Source organism: Abramis brama (genome assembly GCF_963993115.1).
Source record: "Abramis brama genome assembly, chromosome: 2".
Taxonomy (NCBI): domain Eukaryota; kingdom Metazoa; phylum Chordata; class Actinopteri; order Cypriniformes; family Leuciscidae; genus Abramis; species Abramis brama.
The window spans coordinates 39,722,542-39,738,364 of record NC_139964.1 but is presented as its reverse complement, the minus strand read 5'-3'; the positions used below and the strand labels follow the sequence as shown (position 1 = coordinate 39,738,364).

General features: G+C 38.5%; 2 protein-coding genes across 3 annotated transcripts; one reads left to right on the top strand and one right to left on the bottom strand.

Annotated features, from left to right (window-relative positions):
* The first annotated feature begins 3,369 nt into the window (after positions 1 to 3,369).
* On the top strand, positions 3,370 to 7,063 carry LOC311073474 (uncharacterized protein). 2 transcript variants are annotated; one of them, XR_014604148.1, is made up of 5 exons: positions 3,370 to 4,933; positions 5,410 to 5,504; positions 5,675 to 5,792; positions 6,341 to 6,441; positions 6,523 to 7,057. XR_014604148.1 is itself a non-coding variant. In XM_084099276.1 (4 exons), exons 1-3 carry the CDS (start codon positions 4,711 to 4,713, stop codon positions 5,768 to 5,770), a joined length of 414 nt encoding a protein of 137 aa, XP_083955402.1. In that variant the 5' UTR covers positions 3,370 to 4,710; the 3' UTR covers positions 5,771 to 5,792; positions 6,523 to 7,063. The 2 variants fall into 2 exon arrangements, 1 of the variants encoding a protein (XP_083955402.1); XM_084099276.1 differs by lacking the exon at positions 6,341 to 6,441 and having other exon boundaries at positions 6,523 to 7,063.
* A 266-nt stretch (positions 7,064 to 7,329) lies between these two features.
* Positions 7,330 to 14,597, bottom strand: LOC311073431 (laminin subunit alpha-2-like). The gene is made up of 7 exons (XM_084099201.1): positions 14,371 to 14,597; positions 14,120 to 14,309; positions 13,444 to 13,602; positions 11,937 to 12,090; positions 9,679 to 9,809; positions 9,385 to 9,607; positions 7,330 to 8,638 (listed from the first exon to the last, which is right to left on the bottom strand). The coding sequence occupies exons 1-7, from the start codon at positions 14,406 to 14,408 to the stop codon at positions 8,484 to 8,486; spliced, it is 1,050 nt and encodes a 349-aa protein (XP_083955327.1). The 5' UTR covers positions 14,409 to 14,597; the 3' UTR covers positions 7,330 to 8,483.
* Between the last annotated feature and the right edge of the window lie 1,226 nt (positions 14,598 to 15,823).

Genomic DNA, 15,823 nt, shown 5'->3' with positions numbered 1-15,823 from the left:
TAATAATAATAAAACATACACATACAAAAAAAAAGAAAAATAATAAAAAATAAAATATACATACACACATACAAAAAAAAAAAAAAACACCCCAGTGTAGTGATGGGGACACTATACTGTCAAAGAGCACCGTCCTTCGGATGAGACGTTAAACCGAGGTCCTGACTCTCTGTGGTCATTAAAAATCCCAGGATGTCCTTCGAAAAAGAGTAGGGGTTTAACCCCGGCATCCTGGCCAAATTTGCCCCTTGGCCTCTGTCCATCATGGCCTCCTAATCATCCCCATATACTGATTGGCTTCATCACTGTCTCCCCAATTCCATTTTGTGAATTGGTTTTTCGTCAGGGCGTGAAGAAATATAGAGCTGAGTATCATCAGCATAACAGTGAAAACTAATTCCATGCTTCCTAATGATATCTCCCAAGGGTAGCATGTACAGAGTGAACAGCAACGGTCCTAGTACTGAGCCTTGTGGTACACCATACTGAACTTGTGATCGATAAGACATCTCTTCATTTACTGCTACAAACTGATAACGGTCAGATAAGTATGATTTAAACCATGCTAATGCAATTCCACTAATGCCAACATCATTTTCGAGTCTATTTAAAAAAATGTTGTTGCCAATAGCATGAAGGTAAAAAAAAAAATATATATATATATATATATATAATAAACAATCACACATACAAAAAAAAAAATAATAATAATAATAATAATAAAACATACACACATACAAAAAAAAAATAATAATAAAAAATAAAATATACATACACACATAAAAAAAAATATATAATAATAATCACACATACAAACAGATAAAAATGAAAAATAAAATAAAAAAATAAATAAATAATAATAATAAAACATACACACATACAAAAAAAATAAAAATAATAAAAAATAAAATATACATACACATACAAAAAAAAAATATATATATATATATATATAATAATAATAAACAATCACACATACAAAAAAAAGAAAAATAATAATAATAATAAAACATACACACATACAAAAAAAATAAAAATAATAAAAAATAAAATATACATACACATACAAAAAAAAAAAATACAAAAAAATATATATAATAATAATAAACAATCACACATACAAAAAAAAGAATAATAATAATAAAACATACACACATACAAAAAAAAGAAAAATAATAAAAAATAAAATATACATACACACATAAAAAAAAATATATAATAATAATCACACATACAAAAAAATAAAAATAAATAAAAAAAAAAAAAAAAAATAATAATAATAATAATAAAACACACACATACAAAAAAAATAAAAAAAATAAAAAATTAAATATACATACACACATACAAAAAATAAAAATAAAATAAAAAATATATAATAATAATAAACAATCACACATACAAAAAAAATATATAAAAAAAATAATAATAATAAAACATACACATACAAAAAAAAAGAAAAATAATAAAAAATAAAATATACATACACACATACAAAAAAAAAAAAAAACACCCCAGTGTAGTGATGGGGACACTATACTGTCAAAGAGCACCGTCCTTCGGATGAGACGTTAAACCGAGGTCCTGACTCTCTGTGGTCATTAAAAATCCCAGGATGTCCTTCGAAAAAGAGTAGGGGTTTAACCCCGGCATCCTGGCCAAATTTGCCCCTTGGCCTCTGTCCATCATGGCCTCCTAATCATCCCCATATACTGATTGGCTTCATCACTGTCTCCCCAATTCCATTTTGTGAATTGGTTTTTCGTCAGGGCGTGAAGAAATATAGAGCTGAGTATCATCAGCATAACAGTGAAAACTAATTCCATGCTTCCTAATGATATCTCCCAAGGGTAGCATGTACAGAGTGAACAGCAACGGTCCTAGTACTGAGCCTTGTGGTACACCATACTGAACTTGTGATCGATAAGACATCTCTTCATTTACTGCTACAAACTGATAACGGTCAGATAAGTATGATTTAAACCATGCTAATGCAATTCCACTAATGCCAACATCATTTTCGAGTCTATTTAAAAAAATGTTGTTGCCAATAGTATGAAATGCAGCACTAAGATCGAGTAACACTAATAGCGAGATACAACCATGACCGGATGATAAGAGCAAATCAAACGATTACATTACTTTAAATGAGACCACCCCGCAAGATTATTGTTATAAACATGAACCTCGTCTGAAAGGCAAAAGAGGAGGTGTTGCTGTAATTTATAGTAATATTTTTAGAATTACTAAGAAGTCTAGTTTCAGGTATAATTCTTTTGAAGTGTTGGTGCTTAATATAGCAATATATAGTGTAAATGATAAATCACGTTTGAGATGTGTGCTGGCTACTGTATACAGGCCACCAGGGCACCATACAGACTTTATCAAAGAATTTGCTGACTTTCTATCAGAGTTACTACTGGCGTGAAGAAATATAGAGCTGAGTATCATCAGCATAACAGTGAAAACGAATTCCATGCTTCCTAATGATATCTCCCAAGGGTAGCATGTACAGAGTGAACAGCAACGGTCCTAGTACTGAGCCTTGTGGTACACCATACTGAACTTGTGATCGATAACACATCTCTTCATTTACTGCTACAAACTGATAACGGTCAGATAAGTATGATTTAAACCATGCTAATGCAATTCCACTAATGCCAACATCATTTTCGAGTCTATTTAAAAAAATGTTGTTGCCAATAGTATGAAATGCAGCACTAAGATCGAGTAACACTAATAGCGAGATACAACCATGACCGGATGATAAGAGCAAATCAAACGATTACATTACTTTAAATGAGACCACCCCGCAGGATTATTGTTATAAACATGAACCTCGTCTGAAAGGCAAAAGAGGAGGTGTTGCTGTAATTTATAGTAATATTTTTAGAATTACTAAGAAGTCTAGTTTCAAGTATAATTCTTTTGAAATGTTGGTGCTTAATATAGCAATATATAGTGTAAATGATAAATCACGTTTGAGATGTGTGCTGGCTACTGTATACAGGCCACCAGGGCACCATACAGACTTTATCAAAGAATTTGCTGACTTTCTATCAGAGTTTACACTATATATTGCTATATTAAGCACCAACACTTCAAAAGAATTATACTTGAAACTAGACTTCTTAGTAATTCTAAAAAGATTACTATAAATTACAGCAACACCTCCCCTTTTGCCTTTCAGACGAGGTTCATGTTTATAACAGTAATTTTGCGGGGTGGTCTCATTTAAGCGCAACTGAGCAACTGTGTCTAAAGTCAAGTCAAGTTTATTTATATAGCGCTTTTCACAATACAGATTGTATCAAAGCAGCTTCACAGTATTAAATTAAAATAATACATCAATGCTTGTTTCTAGTTGAAAATGTCCACGTTTGGTAATGCTGATCAATAGTATTGTTGATTGATTAATTAAATTAAATATCCCAAATATCCCCAACTGAGCAAGCCAAAGGCAACAGTGGCAAGGAACCGAAAAACTCCATCAGGTGACCTAATGGAGAAAAAAAAACCTTGGGAGAACCCAGACTCAGTCGGGGGCCAGTTCTCCTCTGGCGTTTATGAATTAGAGGTTGGATTTAACTGTAAGATTAAAAGTATTATATGAATGCCTGGCTGAAAAGATGCGTCTTTAATCTAGTTTTAAACTGGGAGAGCGAGTCTGAGCAACGAACAGTATCAGGAAGACTATTCCAGAGTTTTGGAGCTAAATGTGAAAATGCTCTCCCTCCTTTGGTGGATCTGGATATCCTAGGTATGACCAGAAGCCTCGAATTTAGTGATCTTAAAGAGCGCAATGGATTATAGGGCGATAGAAAATCCGTTAAATAGACTGGAGCTAAACCGTTTAGGGCTTTATAAGTCAGTAGCAATACCTTGTAATTAATACGGAACTTTATAGGTAACCAATGTAGTGATGATAAAATTGGTGTTATATGATCATATTTTCTTGATCTAGTAAGAACTCTAGCGGCGGCATTTTGGACTAACTGTAGCTTGTTTATTGAGGATGCAGGACAACCGGCTAATAAAGCATTACAGTAATCTAGTCTCGAGGTCATGAATGCATGAACTAACTTTTCTGCATCAGAAATTGATAGCATGTTACGTAGCTTAGCAATGTTTCTAAGGTGGAAAAAAAACTGAGATGATCTGAGATGTCATCGCTCTGCTGCAGAATTTCAACAGCATCAACATTGATTCCTTGTGATAATATTAGATCAAGAGTATGATTACAACAATGAGTAGGTCCTGACACGTGTTGTCTAACTCCAATAGAGTTAAGAATGTCTTTTAAATGCCAATCCCAATGCATCTTTTTCGTTATCTACATGTATATTAAAATCACCAACAATTAGGACATTGGATTCTCCCGCTTATATTTTTAGCGTGCCAGGCTACTGCTCGCACGTCGTGGAGCAAACGTAGGTGTTTTTGTTAATCCTGTTGACATTTAGTTGTGAATAGGGTCTCCCACACTGCTTGATCCACGCCCGGCATTTCTCCCCTTGGGTTTAACTGTTCAGGAAGGGAAAAAATTTGGATATCAGATTTGCACAATCCTTACGCACAGCGCTTCGGCATGTTTCCCTCGCTCGAATGCTTGCCAGAACTCCCGCGCCTAGTTACAGTTGCTAAGCCACGATTGGCCTGTGGCGGTTTTCGGGTGTGGCTTAGCGAAGGGTCAATTAGGCTAATAAAGTAATGGATAGTAGGAGGATAGTGGCTCGGACCGACCCGGCCCGCGGGAGTCTCTGTGTGTTTCAGGTCGCTCCAGGATCAAGCAAACGCCGGACGCAGATTCTGCTCAACCTGAGTCGGTGTGTGTGCCAGGCCAGGTCTAGAAGATCTGGAGTCTCGGTGTGTCCCAGATCCCTCCAGGATCAAGAGCTGCCGTCTGTGCCAGATCTCTACAGTTTTGATGACAGTGAGTCATTATTAATTTGGTTCATGTTATTTCTGCCATCTGTCATTTTCTAAGTTCTATTCTTTTTGTTATTACTTTCGGTTATAAATATGATTTGACATTAACTGCTTTAAACTCTGAAGATGATATTTGTTGTACTATTTTCATCTTTAATTGTATTGATTAGTAGGGATTATTAGAGATGTTTCTAATAATTTGCTATTAATTTTTCTTCATTTTAGAAAAAGCTAAAAAAGGAAGAATGTAAATGGACATAAATACAGATATTAAATAGAAGATAATAACTGTGCTTGTAATCTCTCTAGTGTTCTTGGAAATTGGCTGAGCAGGAACATGAACTTAAATGCAAAACCTGCTAATTATTCATGTGTCAATGTCAGCCTGTTTCCTGATTTTATTTGTAATCTCCACACTGGTTGGTTCCTCGCCTGATCTACACAGGTGTGTTCAGTCTCATGCTGTTGTGTGTTTTTCAGGATCCTTTGACTCTCTTTATGAAGTGGGAGAGAAACTGGCATCGGGATCCCATGGCATTGTCCATGAAGGAGTTCGAAAATCAGATGACAAACAAGTATGTTGCTCTTTCTGGATACACCAAACTTTTGCCTCGTTTCCTTCTGTCTTTCGAGTCCTGACGTAAACATCAGTTTTTACAGTTTTGATCAAAACGTTTTTAAAAATATTGTAGATTATCATGTAAACACTATTGGGCCATATCAATAAACAAGAGTCATTTTACAGGGTGTGGGCCGCATCTGGGCCGGAGGAAATTGTGTCCGTTTTCAGTGTGTGGGCCAGTTTTGGGCCGAGGACCAGCAAGAACTGGGCCAGAATTGAAGCAAGGATATGAGGACCAGAGGTGGGACAGACAAATGTTGCTTTTTTTTTTGTTCAGTTCTCAGCTAATATGATGTACTGCAATATTAAATATATAATACTTCAATGTGTATATAATATAGTGTACTGACTGCTGCTTTGTACATTTAAATCAGCAACGGGCAACCCTTTTTTAGGTCTCCTTTTGGGGTGCAGAGTTTACCTCCAACCCTGATCAAGCACACCTACATCTTTTAACCAAAGTCTTCAGGTTTACTTATAGACAGTTATAGGCTGGTGGGTGTGATGCTGGAGCTGAATCTGCAGGACAGTGGACGCTGAGGGCCAGAGTAGCCCACCACTGCTTTAAATAACGCAGAACATAAGCTGACCTGATTCTCCATTAAACTACTGCATTTGAATTGTGTTTTTTGTTTTACTTTTAGACCAGGACTGGAGAACATCTGGCAATGCGATGTCAAGACTTCTTGTTCTGTTTGTTGAGAGAAAGCTCCACCACATCAGTGATCACATCTCCTTTTCAAGTGTACAAATACACCGTTTCAAACAGCATGTTTGTGTGTTTTGCAGGTCACGACCCCATCATGCCAAGGGGAAATGACGACAAGGTTCAGCGAGCTAACTCCGCCCACTGCATTGTGCCTTCCAGTTTGCCCATCTCAGTAAAAACTGTGAGTGATGTCACATAGCACAACAGGCTTTACGAGTGCACTAATGCACCGTTTCAAACAGCATGTTTGTGTGTTTTGCAGCGTTCCTCAGCCAGTCCAGCCTCCTCGTCCACCAGGTCACGACCCCACCATGCCAAGGGGAAATGGTCCTCGGCACATCTCCGCTGACTGCATCATCTAGGCCTTAGGATGGCTCCGCAAAGCATTGACTGCACATACAACATGACTGACTTCAAACTAAAGATTTGACTTTACATAAAGACACTGCAAAAGAAACTGCATCTATTTGTGTCTCATTAGTTAATCCAGGATGGGCCTAAAAAAACTTTCAACTTTCTTTAAACTTACAGTTTGTTAAATATTAAAGACTATCTGCATGCTTTGAATGTAACGGATGGAGATGACCCAGAAATAATAAATGTTGAAGTAACAGACAAGGTTGAGATTTTTATGGACGATCTTATAGTTGAACACCTCAACGCAGGGACAACGCAGGGTTTGGGTACTGTCTTAGATAACAAATTTACTTTTTCCCCAAATACTGATGCTTTGTGTAAGAGGGGCAGCAAAGATTGTTCTTGCTACGGCTTTCTGCTGATATTCATGAGGGTGTGCTGTTGTAATTTTGTGGTGATTCGGGGTTATTATAACATTTGGCCTCTTCAGATCCCAGAGAGGAATAGTGCAATAAAGAGTCTGAGTTAAGATGTCCAAATTAATGTCCAGGTTCTCCCATTAAGGTTTTATCCTTATTCAAATAGATCTAATAAACCCATATAAATAGAAATATCATATAAATAAAGATATTGGTTAGAAGGCTGGATTACTTTTGTTTGCTTTAGGTTTACATAAATAACTTAGCATAAATTGCTCAATATGATGATGATTTGGACACAATTAATGGAAACATATTAAGTGCCATCAGAGGGGATATTTCTTTATTTTGAAATACTGATCATTACACAGTAGATGCAAAAAACACACACTCTGAGACCTGACAGAGAAGAGTGTATGAGATCTCGACACAAGGTCCCTTCACGTGAGTGTGTGGTTCACGTCTGTTGATCTCTATGGCTATACGCAGCGCTCACAGGTGATTCCTCAAGTGTAGATTGATATTTTAGGCTACGTTCATAAGGTCACAGTGAAATCTGACGTTCAGTTTGATCTGGCCTACTTTCTTATCTTTCCTGGATTTGGGGCAACACTATGTTGCTGTCTGGGCCGTTTTTATATTTCTGATTTCTTTGTAGGACAAATTCATTGTGAAGAGGTTGCAATGTAACTACTAGTAACAAGTTTATGAAGATTGTTGATGATGTGCTGATGAATATGCCTGAGTGTTTTGTACATACACTTCAGTGTAGGAGTGTAGTTTATTGAGTTGCTGAACTCTTAATGTGTCGATTCCTCAAGTCATTCACTCTTCAACAGCTTTGCTCTTCAAGACTTTGGTAGTTGTGCTCTGGAGATGAAGTTCTTGATGTTTTACCACATCAGTATTTTGGTTTTAGTTCTTTAACACACAAATACACAAGTGTACTTTTATTACGAACTACAGCATAACAAGTTGGTAACACTTAACAATAAGGTTCCATTAGACAACTACATTAGTTATTAATTTCAACATTTACTAATACGTTATTAAATAGTTCATCTTAGCTCAGGTCCATTAAATAATATTAACAGATGCAGCTAACAATGAATAATTTAATTTTTATTAACTAACATGAACAAAGATTAATACATTATGTAACAAATGTATTGCTCATTGTAAGTTAATGTTAATGCATTAACTAAAGTTAACTAATGGGACCTTACTGTAAAGTAAAAAGTTTTATAAAAAATTCTCCAATGACATTAGACTGGTTTAGATCTGGTTTTGGTGGGTTTTCTATAGTCTTTGGTTTGTCCAGCTGTTTTTTTGTTTTGTTTTTTAAATATTCTTTGTGTTATTCGGCTATTCAGTTAGTTCTGCGAATATTTCTGTTCTCAGAATTGTAGATGCTTGAACTGAACTGTGTGTGTGTGTGTGTGTGTGTTTAACTAGCAGGGCAGGTGAGCGGTTGAACCCCTTTGAGCTCCAGGACTTTGTTCATGTGAACCTCCAGAGTCTTCCCAGCTTTAGTGATCTTCACATTCCTCATGCAGCCTTTAAACGGTGTGTTTATGGTGAGCCCAAACTGCTTCAGACCCTCTGCAACAAACACACAAACACATCTCTCTCATTTATTCAATTATGTGAATGTTTCTGTCCACTCAGATGAATTAAACACCAGTTAAATGTATAAAAACTGAAACTTGTAATTGTCTGTTCCTAATTTTTAAGAGAAACTTCTGTATTTTGGGATTTTCCCACCAAACTCCTCCTCTATAATACATTGACAAAAAGAGTTAAAATTTCACTTTTCCTTAAGAGGCTTTAAAATCATATTTTCAATACATTTGGTATTTGTAATTTGTTTTATAATAATGTTTAAATAAACAACTGCTGTTCCCAGGACTGCTGTCATGAGGTTTTTCAACAGAAGTTCGTTCCTTTAGGGTGTAAATGAGAACGAGCAAATAAATGACGGGTTGGAGAAATTTTCATCAATTTCTCATGGTCTTCAAGTCATTGTTGGAGAATTTATTTATTATTAGAAAAATATTAAATTCGATTTTTAACTTACTTTACTACCTCTTATAAAACGGTTAGTTCCAGTCCTTGATTCTGATTGGTCAATAGCTTTATAAAAGCAATAAGGTACTCGAGGCTAGTGCTGTATCGTGGGTAATAATGTACTCCGCTTCGCATCAACAACGCCCTTCAGCCGTGACTTGTTCACGATACAGCAGAGCCTCTTGTACCTTATTGCTTACATAGCTTGTTACCAGCTCCAAAATTCAGTGTTTGAACATTCTAAACTACGTCACCATGGCGACAGAGTTTGATTGACGTACCGGGGTATCCGCCCACATACACAGGGTCGTTGGTGTCGGCGGAGGCAGAGCGCACGTCTGGACTCGCTGCCTCGGACCTCCTGCCGTCCACGACGAGCTCCAGCCGGTGCTTCAGCTTGTGGGCGGAGACACTGTGCCACTGTCCGTCACAGAGCCCCGCCTCCTGCCCGGGCTCGTGCGCGGCTGTGAAGCGTCCCTCTCCGTTATCAGCGTGGAATAACAGCTACACAGACACTCACATTAACAAACTATTCAGAAATAAACAACTGAAAACAAAAGGAAAATCTAGATGACCTTTCCATTGACGAGTTCGATGCCCAGTCCGTCCATCTTCTGGCTGCTGACGCCTAACAGAACGCCAGTGCCCTGACCCGTCCTGAACTCCAGATCCACGGACACCTCATTACCCACGCGATAGGCGCTCACTGTACGACACACACAAGCATCACGCTTAGGGTTGGGAATCGAAAATCCAAATACTTGAGGTCAGGAATCGGATACTTGTTATAATTTTTTAAATTTTGATTCCTCTTATCGATTCCTTTGTGAGCATTTCAATATGACTTTAAACCATTCAAGCGTGAGGCGACTCGCGCTCTGTTGTCAGCGCTGCACACACACGTGTAACAGAATATTGGATCCGTGAAACTCTTAAAGTGACAGCAGCCTAATATTCCTGCGGCCGTCTCTATAATAACACTAATCAAACAATGTAATGTATATTTTGTTTATAAAGTGCAGTGTTATTTTACATCTATACCTGAAAATACACTTTATTTAATCGTATCTTTGTTCAGTTGTACCTATTTGTTGTGATTGCAAATTTTTTATTTGTTCTTTTTTAATTACTGACATTTACATTTACATTTATTCATTTAGCTGACGCTTTTATCCAAAGCGACTTACAATTGCTATATATGTCAGAGGTCGCACGCCTCTGGAGCAACTAGGGGTTAAGTGTCTTGCTCAGGGACACATTGGTGTCTCACAGTGGATTCGAACCCGGGTCTCTCACACCAAAGGCATGTGTCCTATCCATTGCGCCATTGTCCTATCCATGGCGCATCAATTACTGATGGTCTTTAATTCTTGAAATTATTATTAGTTAGGCTAGTTGTTTTTCTATGGTATTTTTAAACCACAGGCAAACGTTCTTTGTGTGTTCTTTAGCCTTTTGATTAATTTTATAGTTTTTATTTTTTGCTAGTTTTATAGTTTTAAATCTGAAAGTGCACCGTATATAAAGTTATTGTCTTTCAAAGGTAAGAGTCGACTCTAAGTCAATAAAATGAATCGTTTTTCAAACGAGTCCTAAGCCGTTTCGTTGTGACGTCAAGACGAAACATTAGCATATTGCCCGCCCACTTATTGCGTGCGCAGAGACACCAGGGAAAACTTGAGCCTCAAACACTGCAGCTGATTCCTGTGGACACTGGAGAGCATCATGTCGAGAAGACTCTGTGCTCTACAATGTGAAGGTAAAGCCAGTGTTTTCACTGCCCAAGGACGAGCATGTGAAGAATCAGTGGTTAAAGTTCATCTTTACCACGATATCACAGCAGTATAATCCTAAACTTTTGCTGTGTTCCTTTTATTTTACTGACGACTGCTTCTCAAATCTCGGAGTTCAATGCAGGATTCGCAAAACGCTTGAAAGATGGTGTTCAAAATACTTAGTTTTGATTTTATATTGTGTAGGTCTCCTGTTAACTCACGTTATCACTGTCTTACTGAAATACTTCTGCTGATCAGTTGTGGGCCACTATTACCTATAACTGTGTCTATTAATGCAGATTGTCTGTCGTTCTCAATACTCTGAGGAAAGATTAAGCATGGAGCAAGATATCAGTCATTCACACTAGAGCTCGGCTAATGTGTGCAGTGTGCACAGTTATACAGTTTCCACATGTTCACCGCAACAAATTAGAAAAATACTCGGTAAATAAATAAGTTTAAGTAAAATAATCGGTTTGTTGATGGACATGCACTTGTTAATGCTGATGGTGAGGAATTACAGTTGCAACATCTCATAATGTCCCTCAAACTGAGTAGTGTATCACTGAGAAACACTGAGTCCTGCTCGAGTCGTCCTGGCGATGGAGGATCGGGTTGAATAATTAGTTCTTCCAGTGTTTCATCATCAGACTCGCACTCGGATTGATATGGCAAAATCGACGTCATCATTCATTACTGTGTTTAGTTTACTGTGTAGGAAGCCTCAGGACAGCTGACGTTGTTATGGCAATGGGCGTACACGCGCGCTGTACACGGTAGTCCAATCACAACAGATTGAGCTGTCCGGCCAATCAGAGCTGAGTAGCTCGCGGAAAGGAGGGATTTAGAGAGATTGATTCATCTGACGAGTCGTTTGAGAATCATTGAAAATGCGGTGATGTGCAAATGTATATTATAAGGAAATTAAACAGTTTTTTGACCTTTGATTCATGTAAACCTGTTGTAGGAGTCTCCAAAACAACATCAGGAAACTTTAAAAAAGCATAATAGGGCACTTTAAATGACTGGCTGTAAAGGAGTGAAATATTGAGCCTCACCAGCTTTGGCATAACCTGTGCCATCAAAATAAGTTCCCTTCTCTGGGTTGGCGAAACAGGAGCCCACACGGTAGCTGGATGTGGGATTCTCCAAGTCCAAGGCCTGACCCATCATCCTGAAGTTCCTGATGCAAGCGTCAATACTGTACAGCACCTGCAAAAGCACAGGAAGCGTCACATGGTGCCAACCTGACACAAATCATTCACGTGTGTATTAAAATTACATAAGCAGAGTCATATAGATATATATATATATTATACAGTACAGTATATATAATAAACAAACTACAGCTAGTTCAAAACGCAGCAGCTCGAGTTCTTACCAGAACCAGGAAGTATGACCATATTAGCCCAGTTCTGTCAACACTGCACTGGCTCCATATTAAACATTGCATCAATTTTAAAATATTGCTGATTACAAAGCACTAAATGGTTTAGCTCCGCAGTACTTGAGCGAACTCTTAACGCATTATAGTCCTTCACGTCTATTGCGATCTCAAAATTCCGGCCAGTTGATAATACCTAGAATATCAAAGTCGACTGCTGGCGGTAGATCCTTCTCCTATTTAGCACCAAAACTCTGGAACAGTCTTCCTAACATTATCCGGGAAGCAGACACACTCTGTCAGTTCAAATCTAGATTAAAGACACATCTCTTTGACATAGCATTCACATAACACATTATAGACTTCTATAATTCAATGTTAGGCTGCATAGATTAGGCCAGCCGGAACCGGGAACACTTCCCATAAATCCTGATGTACTCGTTACATCATGAGAAGAATGGCATCTACGCTAATTTTAGTGTTTTTGTTTATCCTGAGGTTTTCCTGCAGCCTGCCGGATCCAGGCCGTATCCAGATCTGATGAAGGACCCTCGCCTGGACCCGATGACAACGCAGTGCTGAAGTGCCAACTAGTCTCTCCCTATGGAGGATCCCTTTCCCACTCTACAGATAAAGCGTCGTCGGGAAAACTCAATTTGCGTATCTACCCCGAATTGATAAAATAAAATAAAATTCTGAATCAAAACTATAAGGAAACACCAGTACTTTGTTTAGGCTTGGTTTGTAGGGAATTCCAAACCTGTGCACATATTATTCAAACGCACATAACTATAGAACCAATTCTTAATGCGCATGTGAACGGCATCAGCGTTTATCACAGGTTCGCGTTTAAAGTCTGTGTAGAGAGAATGGTGTCGTCTTAGCGGCCCCTAATTTAATAACAAATGATCGTTGCGACGGAAGCGAATCAATCAAAAATAACTTTAGCTGGAAAATAACTTTATTAAAGAACCGCTATAAAGCCAAAACAATCTCTGTTACCTTAAATTATAAGTTTATCTCTGTAAAGCTGCTTTGAAACAATCTACATTGTTAAAAGCGCTATATAAATGAAGATGACTTGACTTGACTTGACTATAGCCTACAGTGGCCACTAAAGGTGTTTCGACTCTTATGAATGTGTTTTTGATGTGTGTATGAGGCGTCACAGTCACACTCACAGGTCCGATGCGTTTGGTGGTGTAGTTGAGTGGTAAACCACCCACGTACAGCATTCCCACCACATCCAGAATATCGGCTTTCTTCGGGCTGGTGGTGTGTTTGGAGTAGAGGCCGTCGATGGTGAGAATCCCTCTCTGCTTGTCTCTCGTCACACGGATCTACACGCAGAGAGATGAGAAATCAACACCTGCTTCTGAGTACACACACACACACACACACGTTCAAATGTTTGGGGTCGGTGAGATGTTTTTTGTTTCTGAAAGAAGTCTCTTCTGCTCACCAAGGATGCATTTATTTGATCAAAAATACAGTAAAAACTGTGAAATATTATTACAATGTAAAAGCTGAAACATTATTATCAATGATGAAAAAAGGTTGTGCTGCTTCATATTTCTGTGGAAACCGTCATACATTTTACTAGTTCAAAAGAACAGCATTTATTTGAAATAAAAAACGTATGTAACATTATAAATGTCCCTTTTGATAAATTTGCTGGATAAAAGTATCAATAATCTTAATGTGACGTTCTGGCTAAATATACTTGCATAAAGTATGTTTCTGTCCTAACACGACCTCCTCTACCATCACAGAACATCACAACATCTTGTATCTGGATCAGGCAAAAGCTTTCCTCTCAGTGTCATACATCAGGGGTCAAAGGGCGAAAGCTCTGACCTTATGCCACTGTCCGTCGTTGATGATGCGTGGCACGTGGACGGAGGTGTTTCCGCTGCCCAGGTCGAAGCTCAGGTGAGCCATGCCCTCCTTCAGCTGGACGGTGGCGAAGTCAGCGTGGTTTATCCTGGCCATGTAGAACACCAGCCCAGAGTCTGCTTCGGTGCGCAACTCGAACTCCATCAACAGCCTGATACACACACACACACACACACACACACATGAGGAGGAGGAGGACAGCTCACACTCACCTGTTCTTCACCTTTCTGTCGTCAAACTCAAAGGCCATGTGACTGTTTCTGGATAGACCAAACCAGAGCCATAGAGAGACCTATGGCTCTGGACCAAACTGTTTGGCCAGCTCCAGGACGACAGGCTCCGCCTCTGCTGCACACGACACCTGTGATTGGACAGAGCATGTGTCAATCAAACGTTCCAGAGTTCTGAACCACCAAGACGGCAAAAAAAACACTACAACAAATACTAAAGCATGAGTTTCAGAAATGTTTGACTGCTATTTTACAGTTTAGAGGCAGTAGATGGAGCCAGAGAACAGCTAATGGAGGTCGTGTGTCCTCACTGGAGTCACAGATGAGCTATTGAGTTGTCTTGTGAGATAAAAGAGCTTGTTGAACAACTCTGGGACTCCTCCTAAAGCTAAGCTGCAGAAACAGCAGAAGCAGATGAAAGCTCACTGCCACGGTCAATCAAACGCCACAAGATGTGCCTCTGAATGGAGGAACCGCTATATTCACACTATATCTCTAATGACCGTGTGTGTTTGTGTGAGTAGGTTAGTACCGTGGGCTCTTTGACACTGGTGGGCGTGTCTGTGAGGGGCGTGGCCTGTGAGCAGCAGAGCGACAGCAGCAGAGAGAGACAGAAGAGCTCAGATGAAGCTTTCACAAACATCACTCACATGCTCGTCATTATAGCATTGAAAGAGAAATGAAACATGGTTCCCCTGATTGTGTTAAAAATGAGATCTATACAAAAATATTGCACATGTTGTTGCACCCGTTAGATTAAAAAAGGTCACAGAGAAAATTAAAGCACCATGGTACAATAATACTATGCATGTTCTAAAGAGAGAAACCCGTAATTTAGAGCGTAAATGGAAACAAACTAATTTAGAGGTCTTTAGAATCGCGTGGAAAGACAGTATGTCACGTTATAAAAAGGCCCTAAAAGCGGCCAGGGCTGAGCACCTCCGCAAACTAATAGAAAACAACCAAAACAATCCTAGGTTTTTATTTAACACCGTGGCTAGACTAACAAATAAACAGACGTCACCCGAACAAAATATCCCGTTACAGTTTAGTAGTAATGATTTCATGAACTTCTTCACTGAGAAAATAGAAAACATCAGAACCACAATTGTAAACGTTCAATCCTCAATCGCACCTTATAATTCAGCCTCAATTTTCCCCCCGCAAGAACAATTACAGTGCTTTACAACTATAGAACAAAAAGAGTTAAATAAACGTATCACTTCATCTAAAACAACAACATGTTTATTAGATCCTATACCAACTAAGCTACTGAAGGAAGTGTTACCTGTAGTGGAAGAGCCTCTCCTCAATATTATTAACTCGTCTTTATCTTTAGGTCATGTTCCAAGAACATTTAAACTGGCAGTGATAAAACCTCTCATTAAGAAACCACAATTAGACCCGCATAATCTAGCTGTCATGATAAATCACT

What these genes read in the sequence shown, in the direction of transcription:
- LOC311073474 (XM_084099276.1), top strand. Translation starts at nt 4,711, where the DNA reads ATGGATAGTAGGAGGATAGTGGCTCGGACCGACCCGGCCCGCGGGAGT. An exon ending in TCTCTACAGTTTTGATGACA is followed by an intron (nt 4,934 to 5,409) that starts GTGAGTCATTAT and finishes TGTGTTTTTCAG; the next exon opens with GATCCTTTGACTCTCTTTAT. An exon ending in GAAAATCAGATGACAAACAA is followed by an intron (nt 5,505 to 5,674) that starts GTATGTTGCTCT and finishes GTCATTTTACAG; the next exon opens with GGTGTGGGCCGCATCTGGGC.
- LOC311073431 (XM_084099201.1), bottom strand. Translation starts at nt 14,408, where the DNA reads ATGGCCTTTGAGTTTGACGACAGAAAGGTGAAGAACAG. An exon ending in ACGACGGACAGTGGCATAAG is followed by an intron (nt 13,603 to 14,119) that starts GTCAGAGCTTTC and finishes CTCTGCGTGTAG; the next exon opens with ATCCGTGTGACGAGAGACAA. An exon ending in CACAGGTTATGCCAAAGCTG is followed by an intron (nt 9,810 to 11,936) that starts GTGAGGCTCAAT and finishes TGTGTCGTACAG; the next exon opens with TGAGCGCCTATCGCGTGGGT.